Below are 11,997 nucleotides of genomic sequence, written 5' to 3' on the forward strand. Positions count from 1 at the left end.
ATTAACACAATATAGGCATAAATAATTTGCCCCCCCTAAGAAAATTTCCTGGCTCCGCCACTGACTACAAGGCCATTGGCAAATGTGGGTGCTTTTCACGTGGGTGCATCTGGGTAAAGAAATAGTAATTAGTTGGATTGTTGAGAATTAGAATAACCACGGTAAATGTTTTTTTAAATAACAATCTTATTTGATTTTATTTTTTTAATAAAAAAACTATATTAAATTCATTATTTTTTATAATACTAATGGTATATATACAGAGGTAATTCTAAAATCTCGAAATGTAAGCTAAAATATGTCAATATCAAGATATTCCATTTCAATTGACAAACTAAAATGAGTTCTAAAACAATATTCATTATATTGGCCTTGACACTTTTACCGATTCAAGGGGAGCTTATTTGTATCATTGTCGAATTATTGTTTGACATTACTGATTTTTTTTTTTTTCTTTCTTTCTTTTTGAGAAACGGCATTATTGATATTGAGCTTAAAAGTTTGTAGTTGACCAGATGATGCACTAAGTTATTGTTTATATTTCCTTTTCTTTTTAGAAGTACTTTTTTTATTACATTCCCTAAATTTTTTTAACTTATGGCATACACATGCAGAATGTACAAATAGTAGTGCTAGACACAACGAAAACATTAACTCTCCATTGTTTTTTATTACATAAAATTTTTAATTCATGTTCAAAATTTTCTCATAGAAATATATGGGTACTTAAGAGATGATTGACAGTACTGGGGACGATGTTAAGGAAGTAAGGTGGCAATAGGATACATATAGTCCAAACAATTCACAATTGAAGTACATGAAACTGGTTACTGCTCCAATCAGGAATTTGGTTGCCATTCAAATGTCAAAACCAAGAATTATTTCCTAAAATTCATATACTTTTGTCTTTCTCAAACAATTAATAGACTGTGCATGGCAAATTTGCACAGTTAGAACTGATAAAATTGTCTCCTATGAAAGCAACATATGGTCTACCCAACGTAAAAAGATTATAAAAATAAAAAATTATATATCAGACCCCATAAAAATTGAGTGATGCTTTGAAACAATCATAGCTGAACTAATCCATTGTATTATCATAGTATAATGACACTAGGTATACAGAGGACATGGTGCAATGTGATAATCTTGGTACAGAAACTAATAAAGCCAAATACAAAATTTAAGCGAGGGATCTTCTTAGAGCCCCTGGTATTATAGCAGGGAATGGCACTCCCCTAGCACTCTAAATGAGTCCCTGGAGTGGAGCAAAGTGTCAAAGGAGGAAGGTTCCCAAGTTTGCTTCCCTTATTCGGTTAAGCATTTCCTCCAAGAATGTCTTTAAATTGATGTACTCTAAACTCTCAATTCTATAACTATCAACATCCAACCGCAGAAAACTGCCTTTGCAGCTGGCACAACTTTGGCAAACCAGTAAGGAACATTTTAGGCCATTCAAATTTCCCAAGACACATCACAATCAACAACCCCCTTTATGAAAATTATCCTTAAACCGTGGTCTCACTGGACTGAACAAGCACAGCCCCATCAGGAGCAGGAATTCCTGCTTCCTTTAATTGCTTGGCCTGCAGCTGCTCCAATTCCTGAGGAGGGAATACTTCTGATTGCAAAGAAGGGGTTATATTCTTCACATGCAACCATGTCAACTGCCAAAAACTATCCCCACCTATGGTATCACTAGGCACAAGTAATCCTGTTGTCTTCATCACAAATAGGGTATTCTTGAGAAGCTCAGGAATCAATTCATGAATCTTCTCACTGCGCCTTCCCCTGAATTTTGTGTGCATGTATCTCTCCATACGATTAAGAACTCCTAGCCATAGTTTGCAGAAGGATGGTAACTGCCAGAGATCCAATAGTAACTGTAAGAACACTTTTGACATGAGTTTCATGGCTAGAACAAGCGTTCCCTCCATATTCCGGTAGTCCTTTGGAGAGTTCCCCACTGTAATTTCTAGTAAATCATCAAGCAATGTGAAGATCACCTGATCGAAACACTGCAACCACAAGGCATTTGAAAGGTGAATCCCATCCACTCCTGCCAAAGACCTCTGTAGCATTAAAATAGCATGGTTCCTCACTTCTTCTCTCTGATCTAAACATACTTTCCTTAATCCTTGCACCAGTCTCAGCCACATCTCACCAATATCTTGATTCACTTTCTTAGCAGCCTCCTCACCAACAGAATTCATCTCACAAGACCAGCTGACAAGACAAACAACAGAACCTGCCATCAAATCTAGGGCAGAAACAGAACGATCAACCTCCCCAACCCGAGACTCAGCAAACTGCCTTGCTGCATCCACACAAAGAACATAATTGGATGGCAACAGGTGTGTCCCATCAGACATGATAAATGCTAGAGCCTCAAACCCCACATCAGATGCTTCTGGATGCCGAGCTGTAATAGACAGCAAGGAAATAATTGTGCGCCAACCTGCATTGGATCGGATATGAGCTGAATTTGCCTTTACAAGGCGCAAAACTTCTTGCGTTATGTGTTCACAATAAGCATCAGCAACCCGGGCATCAAGTTTTAAAACCAGGTGAAGTGACCTGAGAAGTTCGTCAGTCAGGTTTTCCTTGTAGGGAAGCAGTCGCTGGCATATCTTCAGGAGCCCAAAGACAGCCTTTTCCACCAGAGTGCAAGGCATAATAGTCGACTGAACAATATCAGATATGTGCTCGTAAACACCTTGCCAGATAAGCATTATCCTGTCTCGGTTATTCAATGTAATGGCAATCAGCAACTCCAGGCAGAAGACTGCAGTGTTTTCATCCTCAAAGAAGCTAGTACCCTTTCGGAGTTGGCCTGCAGCCAAGATAAGGGCCTTCACAAGCTGCAATAAAGACTCAGCTTGGAGAAACTTACTCTCCGTAAAAATGCTATCAATGTGGAAAGTCTGTATAGTCTCACGAGTGCGTTGCTGAGCAGCAAGTTCTTCCTCTGTTGGTTGTGACCTTGGCTCCTCCACATCAAATGATAAGAGCTGGCTGAACCGGCCCATAAGGCCAGATGATTTACGAGTAGTGATAGATGGCATATTTGGTGTTGCCAAGGATGTAGTAGCAGGTTTCCCCCGGTCTGAGTCAGATGGGGGCTCTATATCATCAACCGCATCACTAGCCAACCGAGCAGGTAGAAGGCCAAGCTTGTGCAAGCTTAAGACGCATTCCAGTATGTTCTTCCAGCTAGAACAGATATAATCACCATACCTATTTGCTATGGTGAACACTGTTGTGGTTGCCATCGTGGCTTTAATGTCATCTCCAAGAGCAACAAAAGCTTCTTCAACGGATAAGGGAGTCAAGAGGGTTGTGAATTTACAGAGAGACACGACCAAATCATCCAATACATCATCAAGGTGATAGCTTGCTGCAATTTTGGCAACAGCCAAGAATCCATCAACACATGTTTGCAAAACATCCTCCTGTTCCGCCTGATCAAAAACCACCGACATAGCAGCGATTGTTGGACCTGACAGGATAGCAAACATATCATGGTTGAGGAGGTCTCTTGAATCACAGATGATAAATGGGGAGGATTTTTGGGATTTGTGAATCACATTAATCCAACAGCTCGATGTCATCATTGGAGACCCAGTACTTTGGTCCGGGACCATCTGGATTTCATTCTCACAGATTGAGTGGTACAGCTCAGATAGGACCTCACGAGGAAGATCTTTCCCACCATTGATTTTCCTATTGTTACGGATAAAGTCTTCTTCAGTCATCTTTTTCTTTACCTGAGAATTGTGTTGATCTGTGTTGAGCAATATAAGTGAATATGACAACAAGAGAGCAGCATCTTTGTTGATCAATATATGCGGTGACTGCTCATAATATCTTTCTGCAAATGCCTCAAGCACCCTCTGTATTTTTTGTGATTCTCCGGGCAATCTGAAAGTTCCCACGAAAAGACGCAATGCAATATCTAAATTCATGTCTTGGAAATCAAAAGTCCTAGCAAATTCATGAAGGACCTGTATGCAGAATTCATCATGATTTCCCAGATAATCCCCAATAAGATTCTTATCTAACCCGGCTGTGTATCTGAAAACGTATGCCACACTCTGAGGGTCAAGTTTCTCAGGCAACAAATTCATTCCTTGAAGAAATTCTAAACCTTTCTTAGGATCCCTATTAAAGTGATCTGCTCCAACCATCAACCTTTTCTTGATGTACTTCATCTTACGGACAAATGGAACCCAACAATTAGGGTCACTATAGCTCTCACATTCCATTCTCCAAAATGGTGTATATCCCTCGTCATCTACTGCAGCCTCTGAAGAAAATGGTTCATTCCCTACGCTCTCAGCCATGCCCTGAACCATGGAAATTAAGCCATCCAGGGCAACAATGTGCATTGCAGATAAAGGTCCATTCACAGGAAATGCGCTTTTTGATAACAGGTTAACAAGCTCTTCAAACACATTACTGCAGGTTACGTCACAATCAAAATTAGCAAACATCTCAGCCATAAATGTCTGCTGTCTGCAGAAGTCAACTAGAGCCTCCATAGCAACCTCCTGCTGTTGGTATGACAAGCCATGTTTACTTTGGGAAAGCCTTAAAAGCACACATGACAAGAAAGCTTCAAGCTGTACTTTGAGCTCAGTTCGTAAATGATGATACAGATTAAGAACAATGCTACATACTGTTGAGAGAATCAGTGGACTCATGGACAAACCAAACTGCATAAGATTAAGAAACAATCCATCTTGAACAATAGCCAATAACTGGGGGTGTTTACTGATTGAGGGCCCAGCCAATTCAATAGCTGAGTTAATTAACCCCAGTGCAAATAAGGGAACATCTTCATCATATGCTATAGGATTCGATCTGGGGCCAAACTCAATATGCTCACTGACATTCAACAAAGAACAAAAGAAATGAAATATCTCGACCATGCATGGAACCCCAAAGGGTTCCATCAGAAGGTTTTCATCATTTTTAGAAGCCTCCACTCCATTACTAACCTCAGTTATTTTCTCACTCGTCCCACTATCATTCATCCCACCATCCGAAGCACCCATGTGATCCTTTGAAGCATATGTGGACAATTGACCATCAGATTCAATCCCAACATTGCCATTTTCTAGCTGCTTACTTTCAGATGTATGATCCTCGTCTGCTAATCCCACCTGTACAAGAAAGATGAGCTTTAGGAATTGACAAGGAAAAAATAGACATGCTGGTCCAAATATTCAAGAACTTAAGGATGCATTCTCTTTACAGCACCACTCTAATAAAAAATCAGACAGTTTTTCATTCAAGGGTTCAACTACAAACCATTCAGAACTCCTAACCACTAAGTGGTCACAAACACAGAGTACTAGATTCTCCTAAAGACTTAAAACCAAATTACATTGAACCACACCCCCACTTACTATAGTGCTGGAAGAATTGTGTATTTTAATCTAGAGGGAATCTTGCATCAAAGAGAAAGAATGCATCAAGAATCATTACCTCTTCACGGACATATGACCTGCTTCCATTAGTCAATGCATGTTCCATGGTGACGATATCAGGCAGGTGAGAAAAAATACACCTAACTAATTCATGCATAGTATGGCGTGCTATCCGCTGCAACAATTCACCTTTAGAGCTAGCCTGATGAACTACACGAAAGCACGTATTTACAATATTGCACACATGCTGGTTGTTCAGCCTAACTGATGCTTTACTCTTCATGCAAGCTAGAAGAACCTGAAGTATCTTCATCAGCACCACTTCTTCAGAGCCAGGATCAGTTACCTCAAACCGGCAGCTTGTAACAGCATCAACTATCAAATGCATAGCATCTCCTACATTCACGGTATCAAGATCAAGTACGTCAAGGCTCAATATCTTGTAAACAGATGACAATGCAACTCCAGTGATTGGTGCGCCAGTTTCATCAGATCGTATGACATCCAAGAATGGTCGCAAGTACACAGCTGGGTCAATATATTGCCACTGATGTTGCCAAGAAAAAATTTGCTTCCGTAATTCTTTCAAGGAATGGATGAGTGAGTGCTCTAGCTGATCATCATCTGCCACATAACGAACTCCCCACCGTACATTTCTCCGCATCACAGCCAAAACAGCACCTATTTCGAAATTAATCATACATGCCAAAGCACCTCTGGAAGGCTTAATGGGAGATTCCTCCCTTAGGCCATTAGATGAATTGTTTCCAAACTGTGGATTTAGGTGCCCCATATTTATTCCAGTTTCTTGATACAATTCAATTTATGTGACTTATGTCTGAACCATGCATCCAGAAACAATAAACACAAGATCCCAAAACCTGGCCAAATCATTCCATTCACTAAATTAACATAGGTAGTTGAGCCAACTAATTCAAAAATAAATTTATGAAAGAACTTACTGTTGAATGACAAATAGATCTTAAAAAAAAATGTAATAAAGTATGTAAGTTTGAATTTTCAAGTTATATACTAAAGAAGTTACAAGTCCATGAAACATGAAGATAACAAGAAAACATTTAATTTACTTAACAGCATAGAACTTTTCTCTATTCACGCATTTGGTGTGTAAAGGTACCTAAAAGGGTATCTTTCTTTTTATGGACTGCTGCTAGGGGTGGGATTCTTACAATAGATAACCTTGTAAAGAATAACTTGCCCTTTGTTAATTGGTGTTGTCTATGTAGGTGTGATGAGGAAACTGTGGATCACCTTTTACTTCATTGTAAGTTTGCATATGCTTTGTGGATTGAGGTCCTTATTGTGTTTGGGGTTCACTGGGTGATGTCAGATACTATTGTTTTCTCTTCTTTTTGCTTGGAGGAATTGGTTGGGAACTTAGTCTTCAAATGCTTGGAATATGGTACCAGCATGCCTTATGTGGTTAGTATGGAAGGAACACAATGCCTGAACTTTTGAGGACATTGAGAGACCTATAGATCTGTTGAAGAACCTGCTTGCTACGACTTTGTTTGAGTGGTCTCGTATTTGGGGTCTTATGCATTGTAGTTCCTTGTCTAATTTCCTTATCTCTATTAGACTTTCCTTATGATTTGATTGTATTTGTTTCAAGGGCAGTGAGTTTACAATCATAAACACATTGTTCTCTTTCATCAATAAATAAAACTCTTATTACCGATCAAAAAAAAAAAAACATAACCAATGAGAGGAAAACAAACAAAATAAAAATTCCTCAACACTAAACTAGTGAAGTCAGGTGATTAAGCTCTGAAGGTACAAAAAGAACAATACTGTATTAATTTAGCAATTTTTTGTGGTAGCTTCCACAGTCCTCTCCTCTTACTATCAAAATATATTGATATTCTTCTTGTTTGTCAGAATACAAGGAGGTCTATCTACCACTCAGAACTAAACAAAGAGACCCTTTTAATAAATTATTGCTCTTTTTTTTTTCAATAAAAAATGTTCATCCAAGACACTAACTTCAAACCCAATTTGGCTTTCAAGCTCACATTGCATAATTCAATTACTACATATTTGCTAGAACTAAATCATTTACTCTATAATTCAATCAAAGTAAACAACAAAAACCCAATTTGGGCATTAATGAAATAGAGCCATAGACTACAAAGACAAATCAAAAACAGTCCCAATTACCAGATCTAACACAATTCAAGAACTTAAACTAAATTCCCACATAAACATCAATACAAGCAAAATTCAAGCTTTTATCACAATGACCCATCAAATCTAAGTCAATCAGAATGACACAAAAGCAAAAAATTTCAGATTTAACAAACGGATCCAAACAGAACCAATTGCCAAAAAAAAAAAACCAAAAGATAGACATAGAATTAGCGTACCTTAAAGGGGACCCAGGTGGAGAATTTGGTTGAGGGAGCTCAGAGAAATGGGATCACGTGAGAAATGAGGGACAGTTTTGTTTTTGTCACATGGAATCTGAAAATGGGTCTTCGGGCCTTTTCGCATTTGACACGAGAAGATGAAGAAGAAGATCTTTGAGTTTGAGTTTGAGGCCGCGCGTTTCTTTTTGGGTTTTTTGTAAACGTTTCGGACTCTGGTGGCAAGTAACAATTGGCAAAACGAGGATTGTTGGAATGTTAATCAACTATTAAAAAGTCACATACATGTACATCACCCCAAAAATAAAAATTGAATTCATTATCGTCTAATCTAATCAAGCACCTCTTTTTAAATTTGATTCTCCAAAAAAAAAAAAAAAATCTCTTTTTAAATTTTCATTTTAAATTTTATGTTTGATTTCTTTATTATTTTAGTTTTCCTTTAGAATAACTTATTTTTATTGGTTTAAACTTAAAAAATGTGTCAAATAAAAATAAGTCCGATACAGCCATAGATTTTTTTTTTTTTTGATAGTTGTGGGGCCCGTGGGCCTGATAGCCTCGGCCCATCGGGTAGCAAGCCCAAGGCCCATGCCGAGGAACACTGACTATTCAAGGCTAAATTGGGGAAAGTCTCTTTTCCCAATCCACGCCGAGGACCTCCTCATCCTCGGCCTGACAAGGGTGATTTTCGGGAAAGACCAGGCCCAAAGTAAGCTGTCACCCTCGCATTTAATGCATTCACCTAACCCCCTTGGCCGCATTAATGGGGATATAACCCCTTAGCAGGGCAACGTTGATCAGAGTGAACCACTCGAGTACTGACAAGGCCTCTGATGGGACGGACGGCCAGAAAAGAGGCAAATGAATGATCAACAGATGGAATAAGGAGATAGGAAGATGAAGACTATATAAGGAAAACAAGTAAAGTAAAAAAATAGGGGGGGAAAAAAGAGAAGCAAAAGGCCTCCTCGGCCCATGGCCGAGGAGAATCCTCCCAGTTGTAAAGAAACTCTAAGTATCTTTTTATAAATGAGAGTTCATGCTTGATGAACGACGGCCAGCGCCTAAACCTTTAACCCACTCTCTATAAATTTATTGTTTGGGCTTGTTGGGCTGAAAACCCATTCATACTCAGGATCAATCCAAACTGAGTCCCTACAATTGGCGCCGTCTGTGGGAAGGATTAGGGTGCTGGCCGGCGCACCAGGCGAGTGTTCTAAGTAGTCGTTTTACAGTAGGTTGAAAAAAGAAAGAAAAAAGAAATAGAAGATTTGACAGCGAAGAGAGAAATCTTGATATTATTATTATTTCATAAACAGAAACATTACAAATTACAATCAGAGGCTCAGGCAGGTGTGTTTCACACACAAATTTACAAGCTAATCCTACTAGCTATTTCTACAATTAGAGACCTAAGTGGAGCCGCCCTAAAAAAGCTAGCCGGTGGGAAGTGTCAAGCCGTCCCTTTATTGGTATAAAGAGAATGGGAGAGCTTGACACAAAAGGCAGAGAAGGGGGAGGGCCATCATGTTTCCAGGCCACCGACAACTCCCTTCTCGGTTAGGCGGAGCTGGAACAAAGAGAGGAGCAGATGCAGGGGCTCCGGGACACCCTCCCCCATGATGTTCCCTTGATTCTCTCCAATCCTCACGAGTGTTGGCCGTTGGAGACGGCAACACTCAAGCACCGCCTATGAGGTGAATTCGCACGTCTTCTTCGTCGGGGGTGCGCTCCGAGAAAAGATGTTAGGTACTCTAACAACATCCCTCCGGGCCACCTTGTAGGGCGCCATCGGGGTTACGCCTAGATTCTGCCGCACCGAAAGCCCAGTGGGGGCTACGGCCATACCGGCTTTTGCCAGTTCCAGTCACAATTCCGGCGGGGTTGTTAAAAGGGCTTGGGAAGTTGGAAGAAGGTGTTCTGTTTTTCTGTTTGTGTTGAAAGGTCCATGGGTTGTGGAGAAACCATCTCGCCACCTTTTATAGGGGGTGAGAGTTGGTGAGAATTAATTCATGCAGAGTTCGAAAAGAGAATTATCAGCTGGGCTAATAATGAAGCTATCAATTTCCAAGGAGGCCATAGACCGTTGGATTCGTGTTAATTTACGAGGACATTAATGAAGGCGCGTTTCGCGCACCGAAGCGTCAAGCGCAGAACACGAACGGACAATGGGCACTTCATAAATGAAAAAGATGGGGCCTTGAGCTGGAGGCGAGATCAACGTCACGTGTAAAGATCATAATCTGACCCAAGGAGGAATCACCTCCAGTAAAGCGATCCGAGGACAAACCTCTACTTACAGAAAAATAGAAGTGGTAGACAGAACCAAGGTATTGCATGGTCCTCGGACCCAAGCCTATGGTAAAACTATACACACCATTATACCTGGGTACTAGACAGAACCAAGGTATTGCATGGTCCTCGGACCCAAGCCTATGGTAAAACTATACACACCATTATACCTGGGTACTAGACAGAACCAAGGTATTGCATGGTCCTCAGACCCAAACCTATGGGGAAACTAGATACTTAGGGGGTTAGGTGAATGCATTAAATGCGAGGGTGACAGCTTACTTTGGGCTGGTCTTTCCCGAAAATCACCCTTGTCAGGCCGAGGATGAGGAGGTCCTCGGGTGGATTGGGAAAAGAGCTTTCCCCAATTTAGCCTTGAATATCAGTGTTCCTCGGCATGGGCCTTGGGCCTGCTACCCGATGGGCCGAGGCTATCAGGCCCACGGGCCCCACAATAGCCCCTCAAAACCTGCTGCACGTTCCCTCGGACGTGGAGGAGGGTTTTGATACCTGCGGGCCCTCTAGACGAGTCTCTCCGCTTCGGCTCGTGTTAATGCTAGCGGCTTTTTGACTGCCCGATGCGCGTTTTTAGCGTTTCAAGACTTAATGGGTGTCCACATTAAATTTTGGCGGCACCACGTTTCCCACTTTCAACGGTATGATCTCTGGCTTTTATGAACAAGCGGTTACATTTGGGGACCTAAGGGGGAGTATAATACCTGTTTGAACCGCCTGGTTTCATAATTTTCGCGCTTACAACCATTGATGCGTATGACTTAAGTCTAGTTTAACTTGCACTCTTCCTGAAGAGAATCGCCATACTTCTGTAAGTCTTCTTTTTCTAGCGACCCCAAATTTCCTGGATTTTACTCCTCCTTTTCTTCTTTTAGAACTTTTAGTCATCTTTGGGGAATGGGTAAGTTTAAGAAGTTGGTTGAGTCCGACGAGATGATGAACAAATTCATTGTCGACTATGGAATACCCAATAATGTGAGTTTGAAGTACTGTGAAGAAGGGGAGTGGTACCTTAAGAGAAGAGAGGGTGAAGTTGTGATCCCAATAGTCGCTTTTGTAGAAGGGGGGATGAGAATCCCTATGAGGCCAGTAACTCTCAATTACCTTAGGCATTTTCGCCTGGCTCCTACTCAGTGTGCCGTGAATGTATTTAGGATATTACGGTGTGTAGATACCCTGAATGAGAAAATGGGGCTGAGACTGACTCACCACGATGTGAACTGGTGTTACAACCTTCATCACCTGAGGGGTAAGACGTACTATATGAAGACAAGGATGATAGAGTTCGTCTCATCCAGTGTCTTCCTGATTCTAATAAGGGGTTAACCTAAGATTTCCTCATAGTGTCGGGAGAGTGGCACAACGGTTTTCATTGCCCAACAGTAAAGGGGGAGCTAGGTAGGATATCCGAAGTAAAAGACAATCTAGGTTTCAGTATTTTCAAGTTTTATAACTGTATATTTGATTTGGTTGATTAACCATAGGAGTTTCACTTTTCTTGTCACAGATCCGCACGCCTTTGCACGTCATTTCCATCTGGTTAACAAAGTGGATTTGGAGACCGTTCTTAGGTCGGACCTTTTCCTAAACGAAACCGATAACCAGGCCAGAGCTGCTCATCACATCCTCAGATGCGACCCAGCTCAGAAATCATTCCCAGTCCCGAAGCACGTAATTAGAGCTCGTGACCCTCGGCTTACGCAGATCACCGTGGTGGAAGACGAATTTGCATTTACTGAGGGGTTTTATATACCTGAAGACATTCCGCTAGCAGGTCCCTCCTCATCCCAGCAAGTAACAGTGGCCGAGGAAGGACTATCTAAGAAGGCAAGGGAGGTGGTTGAACTGAGTTCTTCTGAGGACGAATATAG

At 41.0% G+C, this 11,997-nt stretch overlaps 1 protein-coding gene across 1 annotated transcript; it reads right to left on the reverse strand.

The window, feature by feature from the left end:
* Nucleotides 1-1,073: 1,073 nt before the first annotated feature.
* LOC136067600 (ARF guanine-nucleotide exchange factor GNOM-like) lies at nucleotides 1,074-8,089 on the reverse strand. The gene is made up of 3 exons (XM_065773699.1): nucleotides 7,817-8,089; nucleotides 5,491-6,313; nucleotides 1,074-5,165 (listed from the first exon to the last, which is right to left on the reverse strand). Exons 2-3 carry the CDS (start codon nucleotides 6,223-6,225, stop codon nucleotides 1,509-1,511), a joined length of 4,392 nt encoding a protein of 1,463 aa, XP_065629771.1. The 5' UTR covers nucleotides 6,226-6,313; nucleotides 7,817-8,089; the 3' UTR covers nucleotides 1,074-1,508.
* Between the last annotated feature and the right edge of the window lie 3,908 nt (nucleotides 8,090-11,997).

The sequence above is a fragment of the Quercus suber genome, unplaced genomic scaffold (assembly GCF_002906115.3).
Source record: "Quercus suber isolate HL8 unplaced genomic scaffold, Cork oak 2.0 scaffold_79, whole genome shotgun sequence".
Taxonomy (NCBI): domain Eukaryota; kingdom Viridiplantae; phylum Streptophyta; class Magnoliopsida; order Fagales; family Fagaceae; genus Quercus; species Quercus suber.